Source organism: Spea bombifrons, chromosome 3 (genome assembly GCF_027358695.1).
Source record: "Spea bombifrons isolate aSpeBom1 chromosome 3, aSpeBom1.2.pri, whole genome shotgun sequence".
Taxonomy (NCBI): Eukaryota; Metazoa; Chordata; class Amphibia; order Anura; family Pelobatidae; genus Spea; species Spea bombifrons.
The window spans coordinates 92,689,810-92,705,342 of record NC_071089.1 but is presented as its reverse complement, the minus strand read 5'-3'; the positions used below and the strand labels follow the sequence as shown (position 1 = coordinate 92,705,342).

Genomic DNA, 15,533 nt, shown 5'->3' with positions numbered 1-15,533 from the left:
CAAAAGTATTATATGGATAAATATGAATGCAGACACTGTTCAGCAGCACCAGAGAATCAAGACATTTTTACAAACATAAGCAAACAGGTACTTACCTGTTACAATTGCTGGTATCTTATTTATATATATCCTCAGAATTCACTTCCAATAAAACAGAAGCGACAGGCTTCTTTAATTCCATAGTGTTGCTGTAACTCATATAGTAGCCAGTAGCTATAGGAAGTATCCAAACGGTGTGTGGAAATGCATTGGTGACTTCTGTTACATTGGTCCGAGTACCCCCTGAAAACCCCTGCCTCTGGTATGTGAGAATGAGTCTGCTGGCTCAGTGCATTGTCTGTCAAACCAACCAAAGCCTATTCAGTTACCCTGGAGTTCTCATGTGGAATCAGCCAAACAAAAGTCCTCTCTTCACTCTTTACTTTCCTCAACGCACTTGTAAACACATCCTTTAACCACTATGTACAGTACAAAAGAATTTCCATTGCACAAACTACTCTACTCTTTCATAGTCTATACAAAATTTAAAAATTAACTAGCTGCTTATTTATGTTAATAAATAACTTACGCAAGGCACTAATGATGATTTGTAAAGTTATATATTTTTACATGCTAATTAACATAAACTAACCCTTATATGTTTAGTGTGACTGTTTTGAAGGTGATTCATTCTGAAATACCTTTACACGTACATTCAGGTGAAAATGTTTTAAGAAGTGTATCAGTCGAAAACTTTCTAAAGGTTAGAGTGAATAATTTAAACCTTGGATGCCTAATAATTAATGATGCAGATTGTTCAGATATAGTGTATCGCAATTGAGTTTATTGTTTATTGGTCTCAACCATAGGGTCGATAATGTATACTTTAATAAAAGAAACATCACAAAAAGTAAGGTTGTAATAGTATGCTCAGGGGCAGATTACCGTATTTGCTCGATTATAAGACAAGGTTTTTTCAGATGCTTTGAAAAATACCCCTCGTCTTATAATCAGGGTCGTTTTATAATCAGACCGCAAATAGGTCTGACTATAAGACTAAGATCCAGATCCCCCGCAACGCTGCAGGGGACCTGGATCCTCCTGTCTCCCCTCCCCAAACTTACCAGTGCTTCTGAGTCCCCGGTGTGTAGCCGGGGCAGCGTGTAGACATCTACGGGATTCGGGTAGACAACTTTCGCTGTAGCCGGAAGGAGGTGCGGTTAGCAGCAGGGGTTGTCTGCGTCCATCACGCAGACCTTCCCCGGCTGTCAGAGATCAGAGTTCCCATGGGAACAATTTCTGAACAATCTGCATCATTTATTGATTGATTAAGCTAGCTGGGAAATGTGCTTTGTTTAAGGAATTTCTCATAAAACATTTAAATGTTAAAAGGTTATGGCAGTGTTCATAGGGGTTTAGACACTAGGAAACCAATTTCTTTTGAAATATTGCAGAAGCTAGGGGGGTGTTTTGGGCAAGGTTTGTTGGGATAAATTTGAAACATGTTTTTCGGTACCTTTCATATAAGTGAACTGGTAGCAGCTAGCATAGAAGGTGGTTCGGGTTTACAATGGGAGGACGTGATATATGGTGAAAAATTAAGAATATTCTTACGTTTATCTAAGACTGATAAAAAAGGTAAGGTATGTTGGTTAGAATTGGGTAGACTGGTTGACTCACAAATGTGTCCGGTTTTAAATGCAGAGTTATTTGGTGCCATCAGGCCTAAGGTTTCTGGTATTTGGTTAGTTCACAGTTCTGGTTCTCCTTTAACACATTTTCAATTTAGGAGTGTGCTTAGAAAATCTTTTGTGGTGCTTGATTTAGGAGAACAGAAGTAATCATCACATTCATTTAGAATCGGGGCAACTGAGGCTGCTATGTTGGGTTCAGACAAATCCGTCATTAAGAGAATTGGCAGGTGGGATTCTAACCGTTTTGTAAGATATGTTAGACCTAATCTGTTATGAGTGACTAACAATGCTCTTTTTTAGGTCAACATCCAGCAATAGTTTGGATTGTTGGACATTCATTTGCGCACAGAAAAGAGCTGCGCAAAGAAGCTACTGTGAAAATCTGGGCTTTGATATGAATAAAGTTCGTTTATTTGGGTTAGGTATAAGAGGTGTGGGTATCTGTCAATTGGAGAGTGTGTTATTAGAATATGTTAATATGTTGCCATTTCCTAATGTTATTATTATTCATTGTGGGGGAAATGATGTGGGTAAAACTAAATCGATTGAATTGTTATTATTGTTTAAAGAGTTAATGTTACATTTAAAAAGGTTCTTTAATGGTGCAATTATAGCGTGGTCTGAAATTATACCCAGATTTATTTGGGTTACTAGACCTGAATTTAAAGCATTAGAGAGGGTACAAAGGAAGCTAAACAGGTCTATGGAAAAATGTATGGTGATGGAAGGGTTAATCAGTTTTCAACATGTTGATTTGGAAGGAAAGTGATCGGGTTTATATAGAAAAGATGGTGTGCACCTTTCAGATATCGGGTTTGACATTTTTAACCTTGACTTGCAAAGTATGGTGGAACAGGCCGTGGCTTTTATGGGGTAGGGCCACAAATGGTGGTTGATATCCATTTGTGGCTTGTGGATGAACTGGTTAAGTGTTTGGTTAGCCTGCTGGCTTTAGGGGCAGTCGGCTTTATGTTAAATGCTTTATGGATATGGAAAGAAAACTCTGGGTTTGGGCCAAGAGTTTTGTTATAAAGTATTATTGTGTTAATAACTGTTATGTTAAACTAAATAAAAGTCCACGGCCTGTTTATTCCAATTCTGAGTTTTTGTCTTTATTTCAAAATATGATGGTATGGTTACTTACAATATCCCTTACAACTACATGCATTTTAAATAGCAGATGTAGTTATTCTTGCAGGAGAACCTTACTATGGTTAGCACTTTGTAATACATCATAAAGTATATTGAAATTGCAACCATCCTGAAAATACAAACCAATTATTTAATATCAAATGGCTCACGGCCTTCCATAGCCCAACTGATCCAGTGTTTTGTTTTGAGTTACCCAAAGATTTTGAGCTCCTAATAATAGTGTAATCACATATTGTAACGAATAATATAATGCAGCAAGATGAACATGACTGGGCAGCAAGGGGGTTTCTTTTTCTTGGACCTATTAGTAAACAAATAGTATAAGCTGGTACTTGTGATAATACAGAAGCCATATTTGAAAAAAATGCACAGATGTTAAGAGGTGCAGTACATTACTTATACATATATGCTACAAACCCCCAGATGTTAGCACTGATGGGGAAAGATCAGCTTTTACCAGAAATTGAAAAAGCTGCACCTTCGGGTGACATTTTTATCATAGGAGATTTTACTCACATTGACTGGAATGCTGGAACAAGTAGTACAGCAAAGGGGGGGGCAAAGTTTTGAACCTGTTAAATGACTGATTTATGTCATAATTAGTGGAGACACCAACTAAAAAGGACACTTGTCTGGATCTGATGGTAACTAACATTTGGAATATTTATTTATTTCATTATTTTTACCTGACCCCAAGTTGTTAATTTTTTTATAACTCCATTTTTATGTGTATTGGGTAGTTAGTTTGATGGGAGTTAGTGGGGAATTAGTTAGTTTTGGGTTATATAGGGGTTAAAAATATATAAAAAATAGAAAACTTCATATAAACATGAACTAGGAGGCCAAGATATATCCAGATCATTGCTTTTAATCTCTCTTGTCCAGTATTGACCGGGTAAGTACTGATTTGTTACCCTTATATCGTTTGTGGGGAAAGTATCTGAAATCTTGTTAAGGGATAATATTCAAGAATACATTTAGTCCAATAATATCATTCATAAGAGTCAACAAGGTTTTATAAAGGCCAAATTGTGCCACACTAACTTAATTGCATTCAAGGACGAGGTGAGCAAAAAAATAGCTCAGGGTATTTCGGTAATTTATTTGGATTTTGTGAAAGGACTTGATACAGTTCCTCAAAAAAGCACACACAATATTGTTTGCACCTGGATTGAAAACTGGCAGTTCAGGGAGGTGTTGATAATGAAAATGATCAAATTAAACAAAAGTAGTAAGTGCAGTGGGTATTGAAAGCCACCTTTCAGATGATGCAGCCAAGTGGCAGATGAGATTTAATGTTGACAAATGTATTTTTATATCAAAGAACACAGGGGAATAAATTTGGTTATAATGACATGATTAGCTCTAGTTAGAAACCAGATGGCCATTTTGGAGTCAAGAAGGAATGTTTCCCCTTTTTGAGACACAACTGAAATCAAATGTGGGTTCAACTTGTGTGCTCAACTTGTTTTTCAACCTGCATTTCTATGTTTATGTTACAGAGGCAGGTTTGTGCTGCGGTTGGGACTCTAATGGCCAACGCATGAATGATTATGGGTCACATGCAATAGTTAAGGGAATAAAGAATCCAAGATGTCATAGACAAAATCAAACACCGATACCTAAACCGAAGGCCAGTTTTCAGGAGCTGCATATGGGCACGATGGCACCAAATGTTGGATTTAAGGGAAATTTACACTAAATACATAGTGAACACAGATTAACAAATTATTGTTTTTCAAAGGTAAAGTTTAAATCCTACCTTTCTAACTGTACTTTTAGTGTCTCATTTACCAGAACTTGCTCCTCTCCCCTACCGCTATCTATTGGTGTTCCTCAAGGCTCAGTTCTTGGGCCTCTGCTATTCTCCATCTACACTACACTTCCCTCGGACAACTTATTTATTTTTTATTTTTTTCTTTCCCCCTCTCTTCTAACTCGCCTCACTGACTGTCTATCAGCAATTGAATCATGGATGGCGTCCCGTTACCTAAAGCTCAACATCTCTAAGACTGAACTCATGGTAATCTCCCATCTGCTCTGTCTACTTTTCCTGACATCTCTATAACCGTTGACAAATCCACTATCCAACGAACAGACCAGGTTCGCTGCCTTGGTGTCACCCTTGACTCTGCTCTCTCCTTTATCTCCCGAATCCGCCCTCTCCTCACACAAGAAACCACCAAGTTACTAATTCACTCCCTTGTGATATCCCTTCTAACTGGTCTCTCCCTCCTTTCACCGCTTCAATCCATCCTCAGCACTGCAGCTAGATTAATTTTCCTCTGCCGCCGTTCCTCATCTGCTGCTCCACTATGCCAATCACTTCATTGGTTCCCCATACCCTTCAGAATCAAATTTAAACTTCTGACCCTGGCCTATAGAGCCCTCAACTCTGCACCCCCTTACATCTCTATCCTCCTATGCAAATACACCCCTACCTGCCCCCTTCGCTCCTCATGACCTGCGGCTATCTTCTACTGTTCTTACCTCTTCCCACTCCCAAATTCAGGATTTCACCTGTGCCATACCCCTCCTGTGATGATACCTTCCCCATTCCATCAGACTTTCTGCCTCGTACGCAACTTTCAAAACCTCTCTGAAAACCCACCTGTTCAGGGAAGCATACAACATTCCTTCCCAGTACTCCCAACAATCATCATAATCTGAATAATCAACAGCTTCAACACATCATCGGAACCAGATCAACATCCCCATCCAAGCTGTCCTCTCCTATTGTCTCACTTCCCCCTCAACCACCGACTAGATTGTAAACTCGCAAGAGCAGGGGCCTCTTCTCCTTTGCACCAGTTTGTTATTGTATGTGTTTCTAAATTGTTCTTTTCACTGTAACAGCGCTGCAGAATCTGCCGGCTCTGTATAAATAAATGTAATGTAATAACTAAAGTTTCCATCAAGTGACAATATACATGGCCCATCTTTATGTTGTGACTGAATGTCAAAATAAAACCATTAAAAACAACAGCCTAGGAACCTTAATGGGTCTAAATTAAACAATGTTATTTGTTGAAATAAAGGGCATTTTCTTATAATCTAACATTACAGTGTGATCATTACATGAAATACTGCCTAACGTAGTACTAGTTCTACTAAGATTAAGAATTAAATCTCTCAAAAGGAGAGAACTACTTTTCCTATTAGGTCCACTATAAATTCTATGATCTGAAACATATTTTCAGGTAAAAAGCTTCTTTAACCAATATCCACTCATTAAAAATCACTTTCAGACGATTTTGCTTTTTTTCAGTATTTCCTACTATTGTATAAGGCTTTGATGGGTTTATCAAACTAATTAATGTTACAAGATGAACATTATATTTGTTAATACTAATTCCACTTATATAAGTTCCTTTCACATCCCTCGCCGTACACCCTGCAACAACATGGCGCGAAATCGCAAACACAGACGCGCCAGGACACGTAATACCGTGGGCGGGGATTCGGCGGCCGTCTCGGAGGTTCTCAACCAATGACGGGACCGGCAAGTGAGGGATGTGTCAGATGACGGTTTAGGGAGCCGGTGTAGGTCTGTGTGCTGTTGCCAGGGAGGCTGGGGCCCGTGGGCCCTCACTGAGAGTCCGGCGGGTCGCTGGGCTCTGCTCTCGTGGGAAGGGAGGCGAGGGACGGGGCACCATGGTGGACGCAGGCAGCCGGCGTGTCCTGCTTGTTGGGAACGTGTCTCGGCTGGAGGGCAGGATTCTGTGCCCCGAAGGGAGCCGGTGGATTTGGCAGCTCCTGGAACAGTGTGTGCAGAATCCATGGGAGTACTGTAGCGTGGTCATGGGACTGATGTCTATCGTCTGCTTCCTGTTTGCTGCTTTACCGTGAGTAGCTCTAGAGTATACAGGATCCAGTCACCCGACGTGTCCATGGCCTTAATACTGTGATTGACAGCTGTATTCCCACATTATTTATGGTATATAGAGGGTGGGGGGCTTGGCAAATGTCAGCGACCCTACAAAAATGTCCATACGAATGGCACCCTAAATATCTCTAAAACATGAAGTCTAGGCTCCAGTGTGTTTACAATGATTCCATTTCCCTGTCATTCTATAGACTGTAAATCTGTCAATTCTAGTGTTGTCATACCTTTTGAATGTATTCATTGCAAGTGCTGCTTAAATTATTAGCTGTACATAAGTATGATAAGCCCTCTGTACCTTACTACAGTAACAATATCTGTCTTATTCTGGTTGATAATTTAATCCTCACGTATGATCAACATTTTTCCCTTCTGTTTGGTTCTAGACAACTTTATGTTGCCTACAAAAATGGGAAGGTTGACCAAGCGCTGTCTGTTGGGTTTTTGTTATGTTGGCTAGGAGGAGATTTCACAAATTTCGTAGGGTGCTACTTGACCAATCAGCTGCCAATTCAGGTACGATAAATATAATATTGTTTTTTTTTAAAAAAAAAAACCTTGTATTTTTACAAGGTGTTAAGAAAATTGAATTATCTGCATTCTAAGAGTTCTTTTGTGATTTTTAAATATTTGCTCTTTTTCAGACTGTTACAGCAATCTTTTATTGCAACATGGACATTATTATGATTTCACAGTTTGCCTACTACAAGTTAAAGAATAATAAAATGCAAGGTAATTGTGCTTTGGTGATCTTCCTTGAGGCTTTCAACTTTTTGTATCCACAAACTTGCTAACGAACTTGCCAGTAATTTGTGATTCTAATGATACTTTGGGATTTTGCCATGGTTTTTAAAAGGACAGCTTAATGCCCCTCACATCCCACACCGAAAGAAGGATGCTTATTAAAGTGCTCTCTGAAATCAATGGGAGCGCTTGCCGCGCATGCGCACAAGGGTCTGAATAAACCCCTGTCTGAAGCTGGAGCTGACTAGAGGCAAGTAAATCAGGGGCAGGCACATGTGCATGGGCAGGCAAATGCATTTGGGGTTAAAAAAAACAAAAAAAAAAAACTTTAAAGGCATCATGCAGCTATCATGTGTGTTGAAGTGCACATGATGGCAGTAGTGTTCCTTTAATAGAACTAAAATTATTTTCCTGTACCTTTTGGGCATAACCGAGTACACCTGGACAATAGAATCTAATGAGATCTGTTGAACTTCATGTGGACCCGTACCTCTGCTTGGGTTGTTAACCAATAATAATCCTGGTAGCGTTTAATACAGAACTAAGTCATTGCCAATTGTTGGCAACCATTCTTACCTTGCAGTATAATGTTTCATGGGAAAAAAATTTCATAAAGTTTCCATTTGCTGCCCTTTACGTTATGGCTTTCACCTTAAACTGTCACAATAACATTATGGTATTTAAGATCATATAGTTGTACCACATACATATAATCACTGCAAGTGATTGGGTCACTAAGTCTAAGGTTGTCAGTCTTCTATGTTTTGTATTTATACTAGTTTCCAGTAGTGTTTGTGTCTGACATGTAGTACACTTCTATTCCTTCACACAACCAAAAGTTCAAACCATTAGGACCTTCTGGTGATTATGGAAAGAGTGGAAATAATTGAAGGTGTGCAAATACATTCCTAATTTGGCAGTCAGAGAATCTCTTGCCATATTTCACGTATGTTTCACTATAGTCCTGAAAAAAATTTTTTTAGATTATGATTTGGATAATGGACTGATTACTTCAGACACAGAAGACGGGTGGTGCAGGTACTGGGCATGGGGCTAAGCAAAAGAGGTCATTAGGAAGTAGTTGGTGCACTGGTAATATATACACCCACACAAGTGTCTGTGTGTTTTTATGTTACGCCTTGTATCATTCTTATAAAAACTAGTAGCTGATTAAGTGACAGATTCTGCTTTTTGCAGGCTTGTCTAGTATTAATTGATTGGCTAATTTTGTTCCCTTTTATAAGTTTTAGGGACTGGAGTCTTGAAGGCATTTTGTATTTCATGGGTCATCGTGTGCATCACCTTGTCTGTCATAATGCCTAGTCAGATTTTTCTGCGAAACAAAAACAGGTTTGCTGACATGGAAATTAACAAGGTACGTTACGTTTTGGGCTTTATTAGTCATATATAATTGATGAAATCCGTTGGAAACTAACAGCTTATTAAAAAGCTAAGCATTCTCTGAAATTATTTATTAAATGCCGTCTAGGAATCAGATTTGATTAGGTAGTCAGGGATTCACTGTGCGTTACGAAAGGGACAATAAGCCCTTCTCCCTGTAGACATTTGCAGGGTTTGGTCCTTCATAAATCTAAGAAAATGTGGTAAGAAGCAGTTTTTTTTGATAATCCTACAATTTGCTATTTAGTGCCCCAACCTCGTAGACTAGATGTTTATATTTTGTGTGGCCCTTAGCTAATAAAAAGTAAGCACTCTCTCTACCTGTGGTTAGTCCATCCATTTATAGTATGGAGATCTTTGCTGATGCAGATCTGTACCAATGAGAATGCAGGAGTCTGGATGAAGTTGCACCAAAAACAACAAGAAGGAAATAAAACTATGAATCCTGAAAGCGTCAAACCAATGTTTGTGAGCGTTTAATTCCAATCCACGTGGAGCACAATACAAACATACCAAAGCTAAGCAAGAACAATAGCTTGGGGTGTTTTGCCCTTGCGTACTTAGTCATAAGCTAGTTTTTTTTTTTGTTTTTTTTTTCTCTTACATCTTTCGTTAACATGACACCAAATATCTTTTCTTTTAGGAAAGTCTTGGCATCACTGAGATGTCAGGTTTTATTTGTGGATATGTTTCCTCGGTTTTTTATTTGGCCTCTCGCTTCCCTCAGCTTTATAAAAATGTAAGTATGTTTTCCAATTTAACTTTCTGTTCGTGTTAAATAGATCAAGCACATCCTTCTGAAGGAAGAGTAGCACTTAACGCTATTTAAATGGCAATACCACTTTTTTCCTTTTTTTTAATTCTTGTGATCTATGACGCCTCACAGGGCCCCCTAAGAGTCTTTAATTCTGAACTGGTTGTCTAACACATGTCTGACATGGATTCTCGTACTGTTGGAATGTTTCTCTTTTCTTGCTTAAATGCTTTATATAGCGTATCCTATTGATATTTAATGTTTCCTTCCGATACAGTTTCAAAGAAAATCTACAGAAGGTACATCATATATGTTGTTTGCGTTGGCCATGCTTGGAAACTTTACCTATGGACTAAGCCTGGCCATAAAGTTACCTGCCATCAGCCACGGCAAGAACCAATACGTGGTACACCATTTGCCCTGGTTTATTGGTAGCTTTGGTGTTCTAATACTTGACTTTTTTGTATCCTTTTTCCAAAATGCTTCTACAAATAGGAGTTTGGCCTCATTTACTGAGTTATGGTCTTCTCCCGTTGGAATTATCGTTCATGCATGTTTCGGCACAGTACCAAAGGGCATAAGCTCATGGTTTTTGTATATTGAATGGGGTAGCATTAAGGTGAAATTAATTAATGGGGTTTTTATGCATTTATATCCATTTATGCCCACTGAATATCATTTATTTTTCTTAACTGCACCACTTAACAGATGACTGCCCAGTTCATACTGTATCGGAAGCACAAGATAAGTGCATCTAATTTATTGGCCCTAGAAGTGGAACCTTTGCTAGTGGATGAAGAAGAGACCTAACTTTTGTACACAATTCAGTTTACATTCCATATTCTTGACTACTTTTACTCCAATAATTACTTGACTAATTATATGCAAGTTAAGTCAAGTTTTAAGGAACCACAACTTGAATCTGTATATGTATTTTACTTTAGAATATTTATAGTTCATGTACTGTACAAATAACACTTTGTGAAGTTGGGCAAAATTACATTTCCACAATTATTGATGGGGCAGTGAATTTCCTGTGTCTTAGAATACTTAATGTAGGCTTCATACAAATATACAGAAAGTGACTTTTCCCAGAATCATTCTGTATATAACTACACCCATTTTGTGCTTTGGTGCTAAAATGCATATCAAAAGAATAGTCCAATGACCTTGGTACAGGTTATTAAAATGATCTTACAACCAGTTACTACTGTTAAATATGTTCAGCTGGTGCACTCTAATTTCAGGGGAATTGGTTATACAGACTTGCACTTTTTTATTTATTTTTATTTTGCATATGAATGCATTACTGTTCTTATGTGAACTTACATTAGTGACTTGTAGAAGACCCGAAAATAGAATCTGCTCTGCATCCACACACACTGTGAAGTTATAAGCTAGTATCTTAACCTTCATTAAATTGAATTTACTTTAAGACACCTTTTTGTAGGGGAAACTGTCAAACATCTTGATATCTATTGACACATACGTCCAATGTTTTTTAATGTGTGGGTTGTAACAAGCAGGCACTATTTTGTTGCTGTGGAATTAAAAGGAGTTTTGGCATTATGTATGTGAGCCATTTCTATGGGAATGACATAATATACATTGTCTTCAGGTTTTTAATAGGCTGCTTGGAAATATTTTGTATTTACTTGTATTTATATTTTGTAATGTAAATATAAAACTAACCTGTAATTTGACTTCTACCATTGGCTCTAATTAACAAAATCCATAATTCAAATCTGATACAACATAACCATTTTCTAGAAGTTCAGATAAAAATGAAGTAGGAATAAGGAGCCCAAACTTTACTTGGCACAAGATTACGTGTCTGTCCTTGCAGCAATTTGTGCCGATGCATACGGGCAAGTAAGAGAATTTTCCTGTCTCTTTCACAACCTTTAGTCTGTTGGCATAGGAAAGTTCTCTTGCTTACCTATATGCATTGGCACAAATTCAGTTGATACACCTTTGTCCTGTTGTTACCATCATTCACCAAAATCTGCAGTCAAGCTCATAGGTTTAAAGCATATGAAGGAATTTCCATCATCGAGGCTGTAGACACCAAACAAATGGTTATTTTCCACCTGTGCTGATGAGTTAAGCGTATTGTACCTTCAGTACATTATTTTACACTGAAACTCTGGTGCTTGGTGTTTGTCACTCTTAATTTGTTTTGAGAAGCAGCCTATTTCTATTAGGCAGACAATATAGAGCGTCCACTATATATTATGGTTATTTAACTAGAATGAAATAGACATCTGCTTAAAAGTGAAGTGCAGTGTTTTAAATGTAGCATTTATATACAGTGATGTAATGTAGCACTGAACAAAACGGGGTTTTATCTAAATGTGTTCCAATAAATGTCCTTTATCTGCAGACACGGAGTTTGCCATTGCAGGTGATGTTGGTTTCCTTCTCTGCTGAGACACCACACTGAGCTGATTCTTTATGATTGTGATAACACAGCCCTGCTTATCTAATGAAGGCCTTTCCTCCATGATGATTGACTGAAGCATTCTATTGAGGTTTATTTAATACATGGAGTGTTGTTGTTTTAGCTTCCTCACTTCAATATTCCTTATGAAGGGCTGATACTGGCACATTTCTCCTGCAAGGGTGGCTGTGCTGACCCTGTATAATGCAAAATTCAACATGAAGAGACTTTGAAGACATCATAAAAACTTAACTGTGCATTCTACATCGTCAGCCAAGCTCTTCCTGCAACAGAAGCTTAAGGAGTGGAAGCACAACTCTCTTTAGTGAATAGACCTCATTTTTTTCCCACAAGAATATGTGTGCTTGTCTAGACTGAGCAAAGTTAAGAAGACCCAGAATTTAGCAAATAAATGGCAAACCACTTTTATTATTTATTATATGAAAACTCTTTGATACATATTACATATTTTTAACACTAATTTAGCGCTGAAAGAATCAAGTTCCTTTTAACTAGTGTCTTTGCCTTGAGAATATTGCAGAACAGCAAAGGCTGGTGATTTGGCTCTGTGGACAGAAGTGGCATATGAAATGTGTCCCTGCTTTAAAGACCTGTCTTCGTATCACCTTGATTCTGCATGTGTTTGGCCTTTTCTGTATCCTAGCTGTGCAATATTATTCCTTTTTTTTTACAGTTATCCATATAACACAGCTGTCAGTCTCATAAATTGCACCAAGTTATTTGGATTAAACTCATTGACCTATATAGAAGGTTTATGGGTCACAATTTAAGGGCTTTGGGCTAGGTGTACCGGAGACTGGAAAGTATGTTACAGTGGGTGGCACCACATATATCCACTACAAGTCGAGATGAACAATGGATCGCAAACTAAATGTAAAAATATTGCCCGTTGTCGTACGGTTTATAGTCTGGCATATCAGTTTCACAGTATAGTAGATCCAACAAAGAGAAAAAACTTATTTTCCACTTAATCTATACATCTGCTGATAATTCCACTTTAATAATATGTATATACTGTTTACACAAATGGTATAGGCCCTTTTACTTCAATGTAATACAGAATACCTTACTGACAGCGATGGCACATGCAACTGGAGCACAAGCCGTACAGCCTTCGCTACGCGGGTATATTAAGAGTAATTGTTGGTGTAAATCATTTAGAAGCTACCAATCTGTATGTATAATATTGCAAATGTAAATGGACCAATTTATAGTCGAAATGTGTGCTCTGTTTGTATTTATAATGTCACGTACTATCATGGTTTCTCAATATTTAATAGTTTAGGATAATCCTTACATTCCTGTAATAAAATGTAAACTGCTATAAAGAAATTCTGTGTTTCTATTTTTAATTTGCGGTTGTGTAAGGAATCTCATCCCAGTGGGTATATGTATACTGAATCTTGACACTGTTGCACATTCCATGATGGCTATTCTATAGATGCACTGTATTTAAGTAGAATTTACAATTCCCAAATATAGACTACATGGTAAAAAATATTTTTCTATACATAATTGTATGTAAATGGTATGAAATAAATGTTAATGCTCAACCTCACAGCTACATTGATATAATGTAAAACCCTACCGACCTTTACACACTTAAGTTATGCACATGAATAATATAATAAGGTCTAATCGGAAAGCACTTAATGGAGAGAGAAACGACATAGATTTTAGGCCGGGTCTGCCCCTCAGTTTTGCGGCGGAGGAAGGGACTAGTCGGCCTAGGCCAGAACTTGTCTGTGATCTTGATTGACTCTTTTGGCACATGGCTAGAGGCTAGAGGCTATCTATATAACTTACTGGCTGTACTCGAGCTAAATGGTTCATGTGGTCACCCTAACATCCCGCAGCTGTGAATTTGTTGAAGCACCAAGTCCAGCGACAGATTGAGATCCTTTCTTTTGAATGCATCGGTACTCAATGTAGGCATGTAGGGGAAGTATACTAGTGTGCCCTGTAGAGGGGCTGCCCTAGTTATTACTGAGGCTATTTCTTGGGGACATCAGGGAATGGGAGAACACTGATTTCAGAGCTTAGTGGTTCAGAAGGAATTGTACATAGACATGGAGATCCTATGAATGTCTTGCTAAATATTTATGGAAAATCTGTATTCAAAATGACAATATCAGCAATTTTTCACATTACACCGCAGACCAAAAATGTAAAATCTGTATATTTTTTATTTATGCAAGGTATAAAAAAAATACACCTACCGTATTCCTCTGTAAATGTTATTTACAAATATAAAATAAATGTTAGTTATGAGAAAATTTACTCAGAATCTTGAATTATTCTTCAGTATATGAACAGATTTAGCCCAAATTCTGATAGTGTCCCCTGCAGTTATGTGCGAGCTGTTTGTAGGGCATGTAAGATCAATTAGGCTAAAAGATGCAAATTATATTGTTGGGCAAGCTTTGCGGATTTGGTCGATCAATGTCACACGCAGAGGTCAAAAGTCACTGGCAGGGTCATATCACAGCTCAAGCATCAGATGCATTACCTGACGTTTACATTGTCTGCATTACTCTGGTTTTATAAATTGAGGAATCGACCTCTGTCAGTTCAATAACAAATAAAGAATCATTGATGACTGGAGATGATTTTGGAGATTAGTAATTTATTGGTGAATAATTAGAAATCCCTGCTTGTATGCCTTACAATACAATTTTATTCTACTTACTCAACATCTGAACCCAGCAATTGTAATTTATAATCTTAGCTGTCATTAGGGCCAACCCTAACTTCCCGACAAGCCAAAAGTTAAATAGTCTACATATTAGTAACCCCAGTATTGCTATAAACTGGTGACGCTACCCCTTTTTTCAGTTTAAATCATGATTCTTGCTGATTAAACCGTAATGTGGTAGCTTAGTCACAGTCCGCAAGCACAGTTAAAAAGCTAACTTTTTTCCCTTCAAAATCCAAGATATAAAAAGTATGGAAACTTCTTTTGTAACATACAAATATTCAAGAGAGTACTTTATATGGGGAAGTCTGTACATTGCATGGTTTTCAGGGGTTTCTTATTGGACCAAGGGTTGCATGTCCCAAATTCAGCATTTTATCAAAGAGAGGATGATAAAATACTTGAGTAGCATTGATGCTAGGTGACTCCAGACTGACTTGCTTTTTTATGTCCTCGTTGGGGATATTGTTTCAGTGAATTATGGACGTGGAATTCAGCAACAATATCTATCTAAGCAATGCAGGTCTAAGAATATTAAAATATAAGGCAATCAAGTGGACAGTGTGGCAGTCACCTTCACCAGTGACCAAGCACCTATACTAATGGATAACTCCGGACCTTGTCAAAGGAAATGTACTACCATAACAACACTGCATTGGACTGAAATAACCAGAAACACTGGTTACCGCAGGGTGAGAGGTTTGGACACCGATAGGTGGTAGGTAGCTCTGTTCTGGCATCCGCTAAACCCAGATTCGTCCAACAGACTT

At 38.0% G+C, this 15,533-nt stretch overlaps 2 protein-coding genes across 4 annotated transcripts in view; one reads left to right on the top strand and one right to left on the bottom strand.

Annotated features, from left to right (window-relative positions):
* The window catches only part of VEPH1 (ventricular zone expressed PH domain containing 1), a 138,080-nt gene extending 137,683 nt beyond the window's left edge, over nucleotides 1-397 (bottom strand). The window contains exon 1 of one of the 3 annotated variants that reach the window (XM_053461392.1): nucleotides 96-397. The gene's annotated coding sequence lies outside the window, so the exon portion shown is untranslated. The remainder of the gene's footprint in view (nucleotides 1-95) is intronic. The other 2 variants (XM_053461391.1, XM_053461393.1) reach the window with 2 other exon arrangements.
* Nucleotides 398-6,378: 5,981 nt separating this feature from the next.
* Nucleotides 6,379-11,314, top strand: LOC128483210 (lysosomal amino acid transporter 1 homolog). Its single transcript, XM_053459319.1, has 7 exons — nucleotides 6,379-6,670; nucleotides 7,095-7,224; nucleotides 7,353-7,440; nucleotides 8,697-8,827; nucleotides 9,497-9,592; nucleotides 9,885-10,070; nucleotides 10,316-11,314. The coding sequence occupies exons 1-7, from the start codon at nucleotides 6,480-6,482 to the stop codon at nucleotides 10,415-10,417; spliced, it is 924 nt and encodes a 307-aa protein (XP_053315294.1). The 5' UTR covers nucleotides 6,379-6,479; the 3' UTR covers nucleotides 10,418-11,314.
* Nucleotides 11,315-15,533: the final 4,219 nt, after the last annotated feature.

Coding starts and splice junctions, on each gene's coding strand:
- LOC128483210 (XM_053459319.1), top strand. CDS start 6,480: ATGGTGGACGCAGGCAGCCGGCGTGTCCTGCTTGTTGGGAACGTGTCT. Junction 6,671..7,094: donor TTCCTGTTTGCTGCTTTACC/GTGAGTAGCTCT, acceptor GTTTGGTTCTAG/ACAACTTTATGTTGCCTACA. Junction 9,593..9,884: donor TCCCTCAGCTTTATAAAAAT/GTAAGTATGTTT, acceptor CTTCCGATACAG/TTTCAAAGAAAATCTACAGA.